This window comes from Acomys russatus, chromosome 1, assembly GCF_903995435.1.
Source record: "Acomys russatus chromosome 1, mAcoRus1.1, whole genome shotgun sequence".
NCBI classification, from domain to species: Eukaryota; Metazoa; Chordata; class Mammalia; order Rodentia; family Muridae; genus Acomys; species Acomys russatus.
Window position 1 is genome coordinate 13,390,522 of NC_067137.1, and position 16,709 is coordinate 13,407,230.

Sequence of the window (16,709 nt, forward strand, 5' to 3'; positions counted from 1 at the left end):
CATTTCTGTGCCATTTTAATTTCCAGTTGTATAATTATATATACTATTTGGAGAAATAGTAAGCATCATGTCAGTGATGTTTTAAGTTATATTTTGCCCTGTCACTTTATCAGCATAAACTCTAAATCCTGTCTGCTGTGTACTAATAGTGTCTTTTCCTTCACCCCAGTGAGTCTGCTTGTCGGTTTTATAGCCAGCAAATGAAGGGGAAACAACTAGCAATCAAGAAAATGAACGAGATTCAGAAGAATATTGATGGTTGGGAGGGGAAAGACATTGGACAGTGTTGCAATGAGTTCATAATGGAAGGAACTCTTACACGTGTGGGAGCCAAACATGAGAGACACATATTTCTCTTCGATGGCTTAATGATTTGCTGTAAATCAAATCATGGGCAGCCAAGACTTCCTGGTGCTAGCAATGCAGAATATCGTCTTAAGGAAAAGTTTTTTATGCGAAAGGTACAAATTAATGATAAAGATGACACCAGTGAATACAAGCATGCTTTTGAAATAATTCTGAAAGATGGAAATAGTGTTATATTTTCTGCCAAGTCAGCTGAAGAGAAAAACAACTGGATGGCAGCACTGATATCTTTGCAGTACCGGAGTACCCTGGAGAGAATGCTCGACGTAACAATGCTGCAGGAAGAGAAGGAAGAGCAGATGAGACTGCCGAGTGCAGATGTGTACAGGTTTGCGGAGCCCGACTCTGAGGAGAACATTCTATTTGAAGAGAACGTGCAGCCCAAGGCTGGGATTCCAATTATCAAAGCAGGAACTGTGATTAAGTTGATTGAGAGGCTTACGTACCATATGTATGCAGGTAAGAGACATTGTTTTCCTGCCCATGGGCATTGATTTGGTGGGTGAGTTATTATGCCTGAGATAAAGAACTAACAAGCAAACCCTTCTCTAACAGTGAAGTTTTGACTAAAACCACCATTCTGTATTTCTTTCAAGTTTTTATATTTACAAAAGAGAAAAAAGGTCACTTCACTAAAGTTACCCGGTAAAAAGCAATAGAAACAAGACTAAGCATCAGTGTGAGTGTCTAAAGGTTCCTACTCCTATACTGGGTTTTTCTTCTTCTATAACTGGGTTACAAACTAAGTAATATGTTAAAATATTCATCCATCATAAAAATTGTGCTGGTGGCAAAAACATACACAGTGTTGCCTCTTAGTCTCCACTCCTACATCTACTTAGGAAATCTGGAAGCTATTTCCATTTTCAGTGTTTTGTTCTTAATGTGACTTGTGCAAACAGTTTTACCTTAGCAGGTTTTAAAGACAACCTAGGGAGATACCAGGCAGAATGAAATACAGTGGCTGAGAAGAAGGGCCACGGTGAGGCATGTCACACGGTCTGACACGCAGTGGGGAGTCTGATAAATGTTATCTCAGGGTTGTGATGGAGCACAAAGCAATGAGCTCACACTTCGCCCCTCACCAGGCTAGAGTCCCTTTTTGTCTCAGAACCATAGTTTTCATCTCAAATCTGTATCAAATAGCTACCTTAGTGTGTCGTTGGAAAGTATAAATGAAATAGTGAATGTAAAAGCTATTTGTAAATTTAAACACAAATTTTCAAAGAATGTTTTTTTCTTTAAAAGATACATATGATTTAAAATTAGTATGACTAATAATATGATATTCTTAAATACCTGAATATGAAAATTAACCTCTATCCTCGTACTTCTCATTTAAATATATTCCTGTTTTAGGAAATGTGTGTTTCTGGGGGGAAATTTATTTTCCCGTTTAAAAAAAAAAAAACATAAAGTAAGTTCTCTGTTTCCTTTGGAAGACAATCTGATACGGAGATTAGCTTTTTAAAAATATCCATTAGTTTTCTTACTTTGTAAAACTGAATAGCATTTAACAAGGCTTTCTCATTCAGTTTATTAAACATACAAGCAGACCTTTATATGGCTGGAAATTACCAAAGGGAGAGAAGTTGAATTTGAGTAATATTTTTATTTTACTTTAAATGTAATAGTTGCCATTATCTATGTATCTCTGGGATAATAAGCTAGATTTAGTTTTGCTTTCACTTGTTTGGACTCTGAGGGCCTTTTCCATGGTATTCTCCAAAAGTGAGCTTTACATGCGGTTGGGCCTCTCTGAACACACAGTTTTCAGCGGCGGTGCATAGCAGCTGAAACATACTGATCAGTAAGAGAAGCCTCATCTGGGGCTCCAGCTTTACTATAAAGTTTCATCTAGAAACTTCTATAGTCAGTATGTGCATTTTATTAAAAATTTAAAAACTAAAACAATTTAAGAAAATTTAAGCTACCTAATAGTTACAGAAAAGATAAATAAGCTACCTTTCTTTTTTCATATAAAGCTGTTTTAAAAACAGTTTTCAGTAATCATTAATGACCTACCTATTCCCATGATCTTTATTAACCTTCTATATATTGCTTAAAATTATACAATTATAAAAACATTTAATTAACCCAAAATTTGTAGGTTTCAAATACTCTTTAAGTAATTTTTTGACAATAAAAGTTCAAGTAATTTATCTTGCCATATTGTCTTTGTTTTTAAATCCTTGTGAATTAAAAACCTGTTCATTTTATCCTCCATACTGTTTGCTTGTTTGTTTTTTAAGAAAAGGACAAAGCAAAAACCATAAGTTCAATGAATTTGAATTGAATGATAATACTGTAGTGTCACAGGGACTGACTTGTGGCCCTACGTAGATTTTTGAGGGGTGACATACTTAGACTATTTAGAGTAAATTATTTCTTGTATTTTATCTCTGGTTATTAAGGACAGATTTTAATTTTCTCTACAGTATAGTCAATGATGATCACCAGAGCAAGCTGTTCTTTTTCTATTAAAAGTCAGTTAATTATTTCCATATTCTAAAACCGACAGTTTGTTTCTATAACATTTTAAGTGGCTATATTTGACAGAATTACTTTATGATTAGCAGTTATAAGTTATAACCTATTAATTAATTTATTTAGGCAAATCTTTTTTTGGTAAGTATACATTTAAGCATACTTCAGTAAGCTAATAGGTTTTCTGTGGTCTAGCAGTTTTCATTCCTTATGTGTGCAATCCTACTAAAATCTACTTCTGTCATGATGTTATCTTATACATCTGATTATCCTGCTGTCAGCTTTTAGCTTTTGCATAGAGTAGTATTTCACATATTTCTTAATATAATCCAATGAGATTATATTATTTTTAATTTTTTTATATGTATGTCTCTGCACCATGTGTGTATAGTTGTGTAGTGCTGGTGGAGTCAGAGGAGTGTGTCTGATTTCCTGAGACTTGAATTACAGATTTGTTAGGAATCAAACACAGGTTCTCTGGAAGAGCAGCCAGTATGCTTTTTGTTTGTTGGTTTGTTTTGTTTTGTTTTGTCTTTCAAGATAGAGTTTCTCTGTATAGTAGCCCCTGGATGTCCTGGAACTCTTTTTGTAGACCAGGCTGGCTTCGAACTCACAGAGATCCACCTGCTTCTGCCTCGCTAGTACTGGGATTAAAGGTGTGCGCCACCATGCCTGGCTGCAACCAGTACTCTTAACCATTGAGTCATTTGCTCCAGTCTGTGTTTTACTTTTTAAAATTAAAAACATTTAAATCCTTCCAATATTAAAAAGAAAATGTCAATGTCATAACTAAATTTGTAGACATCTTTTTTGTCCTGCTTTGAAATTTAATTAAATATTTTACCTCAAATATGTCACAGTATAACCAGGGTCCACCAGCAACTTCATGAGCTTGAAGTACATGGAACTAGTGTTGCTAGTTACTAGCCATTCTTTGACATGTTTATGAAGTCTTTACTTACAGCGTAGGATTTTTTAAATAGGCCAACTACTCTATGAAGCTCATTATTGGCTTGTTATGACAGCATAAAATATGCACTTGATAGACAGCCATGGGTTTGTAAGACATAAAAGCAGTATTGTGAGGTCTCACCCACCTAAGTTGACATTAAGTCCTCTCTACAGTGACAACAGATACAGTCTCACTTGTGAGATTATTTAATGAGCTTATTTTACTTTTTAAAAAAAGATTTAAAAAAAATTTATGTGTATGCATCGTATGTGTGCAGTGCTGGTGTAACTGATGTAAACATTAGTCTGTTTTCCTTTTATTCACATCCCTTTTATCAAAAAAGGGATTTTGGTTTGGCTAGTTAGTTACTAGGGTGTTCTTGTTGGAGAACATGCAGCACAGGTTGTTGCTTACACCGAGACAAAAGCTAAAAGTAGTAACACATTTTTATTATATAGTGAAAGGCACTGTATATAATACATGAGGAAAACTGATAACTGATGATGAACATAACACTTAGACATAATCTAGAATATTTGTAAGTTGCTCAGACATAATAAAAAAACAGAAGAGAAATTGGCTCACATTTGAGTAACTCAGGTTAAGTTTGGCTTCAGTTACCTTGATTTCTCAAGTGTTACAAACAAGGTTACACACCTGTAGTGCCAGGAGCTGTCCACACCCTCAGTTTATAAACAGAAGCCCAAGACCACTGCGGGTTGTTTGATTTGTTACAAATCCTATCAGTTGATTACACAATGAAATCTAGAAATTAATTTATTTATTCGGCAGAGTACATGTTCTACCCATGTCCCACTGACACTTTCAAACTGAGTTTAAAAAATTATTTTAATATGACACTTTAAAAAAAGTTATACATGATGAATAATAAAAATAAATGGAGTTTTAATCACTCTCATGGTGGTTATTCATTTGGGGCAAATACAGGTACACTGTGAAGAGATAGTTTTGTTTTGTTTTTTAATTGAAATAGGTAGTGAGTTTTGAGTATTGTGATGCATAGATTTGCATGCAGTTAGATTTTGCTTATCTCTTATTTCCGGGCATGGGAACTATTCTGTCATGGCCTGTACTTCAGTCTCTTTGTTTTGTTTCCGTGCTATGTTATTGGGAGAGGACACCTGAGTGCTGGGATTACAGGTATTTGCTACCAGATTTTTCCCTGACAGAACCCAGTCACTGGGTATCAGAATAACTTGCTCTATAAATGTAAAGCTTTCTGGAAAAATACATTTATATTTAGGTGAGTTAGAAGATGGCTAGCATACATGAATGGTAACAGTCTGATGTAGAGTATAATTTATAACTTGTCTTTAACCCCCAGTGTTCCTGGACATAGAGTAGATCACTGACTGGATTAGATTTGGGGGAATTCTTTCTGAACGCTGGAAGGAAAGTTACTCAGTTGGATTATTTTAAATTTAGCAGTGATATGAAGAGACAGTTTCCTTACCTAGAGTAGGCAATCACAAAGCAATGCCACAAGAGAAAGGGAGAACAGGAAGTTCACTTCATAGAGCTGCTGTAGACACTGAAATACAGCTTATTATGAGATACAGCAACACATATGTCTTATAGTTGGCCATAGTCTGGTCATATACTGTAGACAATGGGACAGTGAGTTTGAGGCAAGGGTAATGAAGTGTGGGAAACTGTTTCCTTTATGTGCTAACCTACTTTTGTAGAAGATGAAATTGAGAAAACCTAAGACCTTTTTATTTGATGTATTTACTACTGTCTTTGCACTCGAATATAAAATGTTCAAAATTCTACATTAGATTTGGGTCTATATCTTGCATAAGTTCAGTTTGGGCGTTTAACTTTTAAACTCTCTGAACAATTTTTGATCTATAGGGCAGTGCTCTTCTATTTTTAAACCCTGATTTTTTTTTTTAAGTGTTTGTGCGTCAGCATAGCGTCTGTTTCCTTTTTTTAAGGAATTCAAAAGTGATTGTTTATAAGTCCTTGCTGAGGAGCTTATTGTTTCTTGAGGTTTTAAATGGCTGTATTAAAAGGGAGTATTATCACATGAGCAGACATCCTGATTAGGGTGGTGGGGGAGGGGTGTTCTGCATAAACAGCTTTTTAAAGTAGTAAATATTTCATAAGTCTTATGATCTTGCCGTATTAAATGTCAAATGTTAAGTCAAAATAGGGGCAGAAAAAGGAAAATTGATGACCTCAAATCTAACATGCCACATTCTCAACACTAGATATAATGTAGACATAGTTGAAGTTCTGAAGATTTAAAAAAATTGTACAGAAAATAACACAGAATTGTCCAGGGGTTGGGGCCAGCTAGAAGGCCAGCAAAAAAAAAAAAAAAAAAAAAAATGGTAACCATGTTCTGGGGATGTAGCTCAGTTGGTTGAATTCTTCCCTAGCTGCATGCAGCACTGGGTTCAGGCCCTGTAAACTTGTATAGTGGCACATGCCTGTCATCTTTGCCTTAACTCTCAGGAGGTAGAGGCAGGAGAATTAGAAGTTCAAAGTCATCTCAGCTGCATAGTCAGTTTTGGGTCATTCTGAGATACATGAGACCCCATCTCAGAAAACAAACAAACACAAACAGTTGAAGAAACATGGGCCTCTGCCAAGAGCTTCAGACTAGATTCAGTAGGTATTTGTATAAAGAAATGTATGGAGAGGAGAAAGCTGAGGAACCATGAACATAGTAGGAAAATGTAAGGTTACCTCTGGTGGGTCAGAAACAACCAGAACGTTTTCGTTGTTGCTTGTGTTGAGATTGTAGGGCTATGCCTGAGTAGTACATTTCTAGACTGTCTTTTTCTTAATGCATTGGAAGAGAATATCAGATTGAGTTACGTTTTTATTAGTGGATGTTTATTCGTGCTTGTACCTTAAAGCCAAAGTCTGCCTGATTTTCTTATTTTTACACATTTGCCTCCTGTTTCTAAAACCCCAGTTCAGAATATAGGTACCTGCATAGCTGCCGCCACAGGCAAGCAGCAGTGTGTTAGTTCTCAATCACTGTCTGTTAGGCGGAAGGGACTGTCCTTATTGGTGAACACCTTAACGATAAAGCTCTCATGGTTGATGTGGCATAGCATGTGCTTGAGTCTTTGAGATAGAGAAATCAATACAGCAGAAACAAAAACAGCTTCTGTATAAAATTTCAAAATAACAGGTAAGACCTCTCAAGATAAGTTTGTTACTCATCAGGAATTTTTCATTGCTTTAGATTAGAAATATTTGTGTGTGTGTGTGTGTGTGTGTGTGTGTGTGTGTAAACCAGCATGGGAATATAGGTAGCTTTTAATCCTTCCTTCTTTCCTTCCTTCCTTTTTCTAAATACTTAAGCTTTTGCCAGCTTTCTTGCAGTGTTTTCGTTCTTCCACTTGGACCCCATCCTCCCTTTTTGGCAAGGCTGCTTTTAGCTTCCAGCCAAGATAAGAACAAACTAAGTTTCAGTCACGTTAGGCCACACCACAGCAGTGCATACTGGGGGGAATATATTCTGTGCACCAGCACCGGAGGCTCCTCTTACAAACAGTGTTACAGGAAGATCAGCTGCTGCTCCCTAACATTCCAAGAATTACAAGATGATAATTAGATTGCTCATCCTAGTGACTTCTGGTGCCTCTAACCAGCTTAGCAGTTACAACTGCATTCTGAATTAACTATTTGTGTCAACTTCTATAGTGACACAGTAATTCGTTGATAAGCTCTGTATATTTAGATCCCAGGGCTAGGGAAAGCTTAGGAGAATCCTTAGATTCCAGGCGGGTTTACAGCACCAGAATGGCAATCACACAGCCGTGCTTGTTCCTGCGGTTCCCACACTCTACTGTCTGACCATCAGGTCTTTGACCTGACCTACTCACCTCCCAGAAATTGTATGGCATAAATGTTAGTGAAAACTCTATTGAGGATGTTACCCAGTAGCCATCAGGGACTGATGTGGCCCTGACTTTCCAGTACTATCATTAGTTACTGGCCTAAGATGCATACCCCACTTTTAAACAATAGCCATACTTGTCTTAAAATATACTCTAGCCCTTGCTTCTGTTCTGTCCGAAACCCACAGCTTTTAACCTGATGTTGGGTGGCGTGTGAGAAGGTAGTTGTTAGTGTGGATGTTAGATCATCAGCCTGAAGTAAACCTGTGTTTGGAGAAGGGGTGGGTGCACACTCTCAGATGTGGAACACAGCTCAGAGATGCTCAGAGATTTCATCTAGGATACACAGGCTCTCTCCAGCAGGGACAGCGAGCATCCCAACTGTGGCCACTGCTGTTGCTTCCTAAACACATGCTATTTTGAGAAGCCTCACCTTACAAATAGATTTGCAGAACAGGAAGAAGATTCTTGAAAGGGAGGGTTGTGATGGAACCGATAAATATCTCTGTTTTAAAATCTTGTACAGCCTTCTGTTTTTAAATCTTTTCTTCTGGATGAGACATTAGTCTTTAACTGAGGATCTCTGTAACTGAAGACAAACAATAAAATACCAACAGAAAGCAAATTATTAAAAAAGTTTATGTATTTAAAATACTTTTACCAGTAACCCACTCTAGCCTCGGGTGGTATAAACTAAAGGAAGGAACTAAGTAAAACCATAGAATGTTTTAGCTGGAGGCAAATCAAACATGCCTGTATACTCCAGCACTTGGGAGACTAAAACAAGAAGGCTGCGACTTCAAGGCCAGCCTGGCTGCCTAGCTAGGCCTGGTCTCAAAAGCAAAAAACCTCCTACAATAATATCTTTTTCTTCAATAAATTTTTCTTCAAAGTGAATAATTATTAAATATTTTCAATTCAGGGCTGTTTGATAGTTACATCAGTTTATTATCTTGGATATGCCAGCAGATTAGATCAGGGTTCTAGCTTGTCATAAATCCATGAATTTGAGTTTAAGGTAAAAAAAAAAAAAAAAATACTGTGTGATCTCTTAAGGTTAAATGTGGGGTGCTTCTTAGAATCAGCTTAAAATTTTTTCTAAGTATACTCTAATTTCACTAAGCCTTATCCTAATAAAAGACTTCTTATAAAATTTTGATCAATAATATATAGGCATTTACTGCCATCAGTGAATTTACCATCAGAGTTTACCATGTCCGTAATGTAAACAGGGAAATGTTCCCCCAAAAGACTCAAGTTACCTTCTTTTTAAAGATTGATGATTAAGTGTGGGTGGACCTTAGAAAAAATCTGAGTTGTAGAAGTGAGTGGAGGTTTTGAGACACTCTTATTCTATATCTCTGTCTGGCCGTGAACTCCCAGGCATCTGCCTGCCTCTGCCTCTGCTGAGATGGAAGGCTCACGCCACCACACCTAGAGAAATGTTTGGGTTTTTGTTTGTTTTCTCCTCTGGTATGAGAAAATGTCTTTCCCTTCTTTATGCAGAAGACAACAGCCTAGGTCTTTTGGGTTGATTGCAGCTACCCTTCTCCTAACCTGCGAGGATACTGTCAAGGAAAGATGAGAGGAGGCGACCCCAGGAGAGTGGTGTGACTCAGAGGGCCTCTATTTTAGTCCACGGAGATGTAAATGCACAGTAGGCCTTTGAAGAAGGGGTTGGCGCCTCCTGCTCTTATGACTGAACTCCCACTGAAACAACTTCAAATAAAAAGGATTGGGAAGAGATAAAATGAGGTTTTTTTTTGGTTTTTGTTTTTTTTTTTTTAGAACTTTTTGTTTCGTTTTTTAATATCTTAATGTTCACACATGCTCATGAGTATGGCAGGAACAAGCAATGTTTGTGTGCGTGCGTGCACATGGGAATGCACTCAAGTATCAGACAACAACTTTGGGGATCTGAGGTTGAACTCAGGATCGAGCGTGTGTGGCAAAGGACCATTGTGTGTGAATTAAGATCAGTTTAAAGTGACTTAGCTCATCCTACTGCTTTATAAGATTACGCTTCTAGTTTTATGCTTGGTAACATGATCTAAAGGAAGTTAATTAAACTGAATGTCAGGAAATGGATAGGTTCTTGGCAGGTGGTGCTTTGAGACCCTGGCAGCAGCCGGGAACCTAGTTCAGTTCCCGCCCTCCCTTTTCTTCATTGCACATTCCTTGCCAGTGATGAGTGTAAGACAGGGCAAAAAGCCATCTGGTTATATTTTACAGACCGTGTTTTTTGAGGTTTCTTTGTTTTATGTGGTTTTTTGGGGTGGGGATGAGTTTTTTGTCACTGACTTAGGAAGCACTGAAGCTGGAGTACATTATAAAGCCCAGAGCCGTGGTAAAATATTTGGGGACTTTTTTGGTTTTTTGAGACAGGGTTTCTCTGTGTAGCCCTGGCTGTCTTGGAACGCACAGAGATCCACCTGCCTCTGGGATTAAAGGCATGTGCCACCACGCCCGACTTGTTTGGGAACTCTTTAAGTGTTTGATTTCTTTTAAAGCTGAAGATAATTGTTTATTTAAGACTTTAATATTTGTCCTTTTTCTTCCTAGATCCCAATTTTGTTCGGACATTTCTTACAACATACAGATCCTTTTGCAAACCTCAAGAACTACTGAGTCTTATAATAGAAAGGTCTGTCAGTTTTAAAGGTTTAAGTTCTTTGGTTTTGAAAAGATAAGATACATGTTTCTCATAAATGTATTAACAAGCTTAGCTGTAGTTGAACTCTTAGGATAAAACTCCTGGGTTCACAAAAACATGCTAACCTTGATTATTTAAATAGATTCTCTATCTTTTTTTCTTAACATTGATTTTAGTATTTAAAACTCCAACTTTTCACGGTCTGGGGATTGATTGAATCATGGGCCTTTGGCTCAATCTAAGCAGTATTCCCAGCCCACCTTAGTCAAGTTAAAGAACTATATAAATCTGGATGATTTACACTCTAGGCTGGGCATATGCCTGTAATCCAACAACTTGGGAGGTAGACGCAGGAGGATCAGGAGTTGAAGGTCATCTTTGACTATACATGGGGAATTTAAGGTGACCCTCAACTACATGAAACCATGTATTTAAGATAGACACTAGAAATTCAGATGTTAATGCTTCACAAGCTCTAAACAAGCTTCAAATATACTACACATTGAATAAAATTAATTTTGTAAGTGAGCAAATGCTTTTATCAAGTTTCAAGCACTTGTCACCCTTAAAATTATGTCTACCGATACAGAGTAATCTACAGACTAAAAATGAACATGAGTTTTGTTTTAAATTTTATATGTATTTTTATTTTGCTTCTTGTTAGTTCTAGCTGTTAGCAAAATTAACTTTTTAAAAAATATTATAATTAGCCTTCACATTATAAAAGCCATGTGGATTTTCACTGATGTGTGTATCTATGTGTAGTAATTTTTTATAGTATACTCCTGATTGTACTGATAAGTATAAATAAAAGTTTGTGAATTTGAATTTAATATAATGTTTTCATTAGTCTTTGGTTTCTGTTTCATGTTAGATTTGAAATTCCAGAGCCTGAGCCAACAGAAGCTGACCGCATAGCTATAGAGAATGGAGACCAGCCCCTGAGTGCAGAGCTGAAAAGGTTTAGGAAGGAATACATTCAGCCTGTACAGTTGCGGTAAGCAGTAAGGACGAGGCTGCAGCTTCTCCAACCTGTGTTTCAAAGTGCAAGTGTTCAAATCTAGGCAGCAGCTGGGAGGCAGAGGCAGGCAGATCTCTGAGATCCAGGACAGCCTGATCTACAGAGTGAGTTCCAGGACAGCTAGGACTACACAAAGAAACCATGTGTCGAAAAACCAAAGCCAAAAAGAAGTAGAAATGTTCACTGTCCCTAAGCAAGGTGAAGGGTAGCAAACCGAGTGGATTAATTGAGAGTCTTGTCTGAGTTACTGTAGCCTTAGGAGGCTGCTTACTTGTTTGATGTGTATACTCCATGTGAGATCCCACGTAATCCAGCTGTGTTATTGCCACAGAGTGTTAAATGTGTGTCGGCACTGGGTAGAGCACCACTTCTATGACTTTGAAAGAGATGCAGATCTTTTACAAAGAATGGAAGAATTTATTGGAACAGTAAGAGGTATGTGTTTCTTTAGTTTCTGTTTTTACATATGATAAAATTACCAGTGTGGTTACCCTCAATTGATGCCGTTTCAGCTCATCTGAAAATGTTAAACGTTCTCATCATACAGCATTTAGGCTGGATGTTGTGGCACATGCCTCAGGGGGCAGAGGCAGGAGGCTCTCTAGGAGTTCCAGGACAGCCAAGACTACAGTAGTGAGACCCTGTCTTAGAAAACAAAGGAGTGACAACAGCAGAACGTGGCATTGACACCTGTAAATTGCCCAGCAGTCACCCGGCTGACTCAACATACTTTTATCTGTTACCGACTGCTTCTTTTAGCCTCAGTTTAAGCTAGACCGCTTCATGGAAACTTATGTTCACCTATAGTGCGGGTTGGAAATTTTTTTACCACTGTAACACCATTGGTAAAGGTGAATGGCTAGCTAGATTAGAACAAATCAAAGAGATAATACATAGTGTATTATACTGAAAGGCCACTAACCAGATACATCATTTTGATTCCTGAGACTTCAGTTTACTTGTGGAAAACATGGGAGACTAGGGTTGATTATCTCCAAGGTTTCCTTTACTTTAAAAATTCTGCAATTATATGACTTCAAAGGGGCCCTAGACAAACTGGTTTCATATCCATTGTTCCGTCTAAATGAAAATCAGAAAATAAAGGGTTAAATAGATTACTTTTCTATACAGCACAAAAGACAGCCACAGCAAAAAGTAGACTAATATGATGAATCAGTCCTCATAATAGAGTTATAAAATACAATATTAATTAAATATGTGAATGTATATAATTTACTCTTATTAATCTTTCAGTTTGTATGGAATATATATTGTATGATAGGATTATAAAAATAGTATTTTGAACTAACTTTTAAAATGTTGGAGGGGAAAAAAATCAAATAGTTTTAAATTCACTTAGGAAGTTCTGCATACATGCCAAACTATTAACAATGATTACTGGTGTGGAAAGGATGAGAGGGAGGCTGGGAGGGAAACTTTGCTTATTTGAACTCTACAGCAATTATTTATTCATATATCACTTGTATTGCTTTAAACATTTTTTTAAAAAGTATTAAAGAGTATTTAAATGTTTGTTAAAATGTATTTCAGGTAAAGCAATGAAAAAATGGGTCGAATCCATCACTAAGATAATCCAAAGGAAAAAAATTGCAAGAGACAATGGCCCAGGTCATAATATTACATTTCAGAGCTCACCTCCCACAGTTGAGTGGCACATAAGCAGACCTGGGCATATAGAGACTTTTGACTTGCTCACCTTACACCCAATAGAAATTGCTCGACAACTCACTTTACTTGAATCAGATTTATACCGGTATGTTATTTAACATTCAAACTCAGAAGTTATCTCAAGAGTTCATTTTTAAAATGGAGTACATTTTCTGCCTTTTAGGGTTGTCATAGGTGTAAATGAGGCATTATATGTGTTTGTACAAGCATTAAAGCATGGCAGGAGGTTCTAGTCCTTTTGCCCCCTTGATATGCTTAACTTTGTGCTCTGTCCAGTTAATCCCTGCTTAGTAAGCTCAGCTCAGATTCTGGCAGGACCAATTGCTGGCTTAAGTTTCCTTGTGTAACTTTCATCCATCTGCTTGTTTCCTGCAAGGAAAGTGAAGCCAAAGACTGTACTAACTTGTAAGACTGTGAGGTTTCCAGTGTGTGCAAGAGTATGGCAAGGCTGAGCACAAAGCAGGAACACAGAAACTGTTCCTCTACTTACTCCATAGTACAAGCCAGGGCCACTACTATGTTAAACTTAAGTCTCAGCCATCGTTAGCCCTTTATAATTCAGTATTGCTCACTGATGAAACTATTTGAAAAAAAAATGTTCCTGGTTTTAAACTCTACTTAAAATCTAAGTTATTAATCACAAAATGAGAAAAGGAGCTAACTTTATAAATTCTTTCACTATGTTTATCATGGTCCCCAACATTAGAATTTTAAAGTTCATTTTCAAACGCAATTTTGTAGGATGGCTTTTCTTTTCTATCAATTGTAAGAGCAAAAACAAACCAAAAATGAATTTTAGTGATTGCTGTACCCTCATTGGTTATTTTATAGATACTATTTAAATAACTATCTTACTGTCCTTAGTAAGTAATGTCTGTAAGTGCTTTAAAAGAAAAAGACATTACGTAAAGGTATGCAGTAAATATAAAATCATCATGGCTATAGAGGCTGTGATCCCAGCACTCAGGAGGCTGAAGCAGAGAACAGCCATGTGTTCCAGGACAACTGGGCTAGATAGCAAGAACCTATCCAGGGCTATATAGGAAGACACTGTCTTTAAAAATAAACAAGTAAACAATAAATGCATTATATAGAGTAGCTACCAAAGTATTTTTAATCTGAAAACATAAAAGAAAAAATTGTAAATATTCATCTTGTTTTCACCAACATTCTGTTGACGAACCAGGAACATTTATAAAAGTAGTTTAGTTTTTTTTAAACTATACTGAAGGAGAAATGTGATGTGCCTTTTTATGTTGATGATTTTAGAGCTGTACAGCCATCAGAATTAGTTGGAAGTGTGTGGACAAAGGAAGATAAAGAAATTAATTCTCCCAACCTTCTGAAGATGATTCGACACACCACTAACCTCACTCTATGGTTCGAAAAGTAAGTGCTGTTGACATTTTGTTCTGTAGCAATGGGTAGGCTATGAATTCCAGGGCTGTGTTGTTTCTGTGTGTCACGTGCCTTTAGTTATTTAATTTCCCTTTCTTATACACTAAATATTTTTCTAGTGTGCATTTTAATTTCACTAATATTTTGACTTTTAATGGTTGCTTAGAACTAACCACATGCACCTTCCTTCCTCAGCCTAGGCTGCAGATTGGTTGCAGCTTAATCCTAGCAGATAGATGCTCCTCCCGCACATGTCTCTAGCTCCTCCTCTTTCTGCAGTTTGGAAACACTTAATTAATGGTGCAAATCCAGCAGCGCTTCATTACAATTATTGCTTTGCCATCTGCTGTCACCATCTTAACCTTGAAGGGCCCTTTTCATCTACTCATTTGTTCTGCTGTTAGCAGTATATTACATTTTTATACTACAGACTCAAAAGTACATTCATACACATTAAATCAGTTATTTTTTAAACCAGGCAAGGGAAAAATGGGCATTTACAGTGTTTTTATAATTGCATAATTACCCTTACTGCTGTTCTTTGTGTGAATTCAAATTACCATCTGAGGCCACTTGTTCTCAGCCTGAAGAGGACTTCTTTTAGTGTTTCTTGTGCAGTGGGTCAACTTAGCAACAAATGTTCAGTTTATTGTTGTTGTTGCTTAAATATTTTGCCTTTAGTTTTGAGCAATAGTTCTATCTTCAAATTATTTTTTTTATTCTGTCGGTTCATATCCACTATTGAGCCCTCCAGTTTTTCATTCCCAAGTTTCCATTTGGTTCTTTTTATGATTTTTATCGCCTTCATGGTACACTTTCTAGATACATGCTGTCACTGTACGTTCCTTACATCCTTACAATGCTGCCCTTTAGTCTGTGAACATGTCACTCACATAGGCAGTTTCTGCTCCCTGCTTTTATTCTACCATAAATGGTCATACTTTTTATTTCTTTATGTGCTTCATAGCAACTTTCAATCCTGCCTTCTGCCTTCCACAGCTTTTTCTTCGCTACTTAAATGTGAAGTGAACTAAGCACGTTAGATCTGGTGATGCCCATAGTCACTCTGGGAAGACTGGTTCTGGTATCGCTCACATCCACTCTCTCCCAGACCGTGCACCCTGAACTGCTACATGTTGAACTTCTAATTGCCATGTTCACTCTTGTTGTGAACAGTTCCCTGGTAGCACAAGTTGCTGTGCAAAATAAGCCAATGAAATTCTGGCTTCTTGGAAGTAAAAAATTCTAAGGTTCTTAGTAACTGATGCTTGGGGGCGGGGGCCACTGGTATTTATTCTAATCCCAGAAGGTTCCCTCTCCAACTACCTTCCTGGTTCTCTTGAACAAACCAGCGAACACACAGCTGAGGCTACGTGTCTTCCTGTATCTCCAGATTTCTTTGCAGTTGCCTTTCATGACAGCCTCCGTTGTTGCTGAACACACCTTTGTTACAGATGGTAAGAGATTAGGAACTATCTGTGTGACATAGTTCTAGAGCTGCCTCTTAGCATGGACCACCATCAGGGGCTAAGCAAAGAGCTATTTTCTGAATGTTCTAATTACCCTACAGCTTCAGCCCATAAGTTAGCAAAGGGAAGGGCTTCTCACATCTTAAATATTAAGAAAATAAATATTATAAAATATTAAAACTGCACTCAGTGAAGTCCTACTCCTCAGGATAGGAACCCATCTAGCCAACTCCCCTCCCCCCACTACTGAAAAACCCAAGCTGGAATTAGGTACTCTTACCTACAACAGTCTGGAATGGACGCACCAGAGAAAGGAAGGAGAGGAGGAACACACTTAGTGGAAATTACCCCCAGACTCTCCCTTCTTTAAGAAATTATTTTGTAGATTTTCCTGAACAATCTTTCATTTGCAGCTTGTTTTTAAGGCCACCTCCAAAACCTTTCCTTACTTGTGTTATGAGTTAGGGTGGGTGGATGTGGTTTGCTTTCATAGTTTTCACTGGAGTACAAATCAGCCAAGCTATAGTATCTGATGAAGCCAAGAAGTCAGTGCACTTTATAACTGGGGGTTAGAGGCCTTAAAAGCTTTACATCCTGCATATTATTTTTCTGAGTAAAGAAGTGAGATTTCACAGATCTCCCTGGGGTTAGAAGAACAAGCAGCTGCTGGCACATGGAGCAAGTCTAGATGAAGGCCTGAAGTGGCCCAGGTCGCATGAGAGCTAGAGTGTCTATACTGCCAGAGAAAATATTCCTCTAAAAGAGTAAAACTAGAATTTACTCCCAAACATTT

General features: G+C 37.4%; 1 protein-coding gene across 1 annotated transcript in view; it reads left to right on the plus strand.

The window, feature by feature from the left end:
- The window catches only part of Sos1 (SOS Ras/Rac guanine nucleotide exchange factor 1), a 77,869-nt gene that overhangs the window by 41,074 nt on the left and 20,086 nt on the right, over window positions 1–16,709 (plus strand). The window contains exons 10-15 of the mRNA XM_051164073.1: window positions 170–825; window positions 10,249–10,330; window positions 11,214–11,336; window positions 11,692–11,795; window positions 12,912–13,134; window positions 14,319–14,438. Coding sequence (XP_051020030.1) covers window positions 170–825; window positions 10,249–10,330; window positions 11,214–11,336; window positions 11,692–11,795; window positions 12,912–13,134; window positions 14,319–14,438 — 1,308 coding nt within the window. The remainder of the gene's footprint in view (window positions 1–169; window positions 826–10,248; window positions 10,331–11,213; window positions 11,337–11,691; window positions 11,796–12,911; window positions 13,135–14,318; window positions 14,439–16,709) is intronic.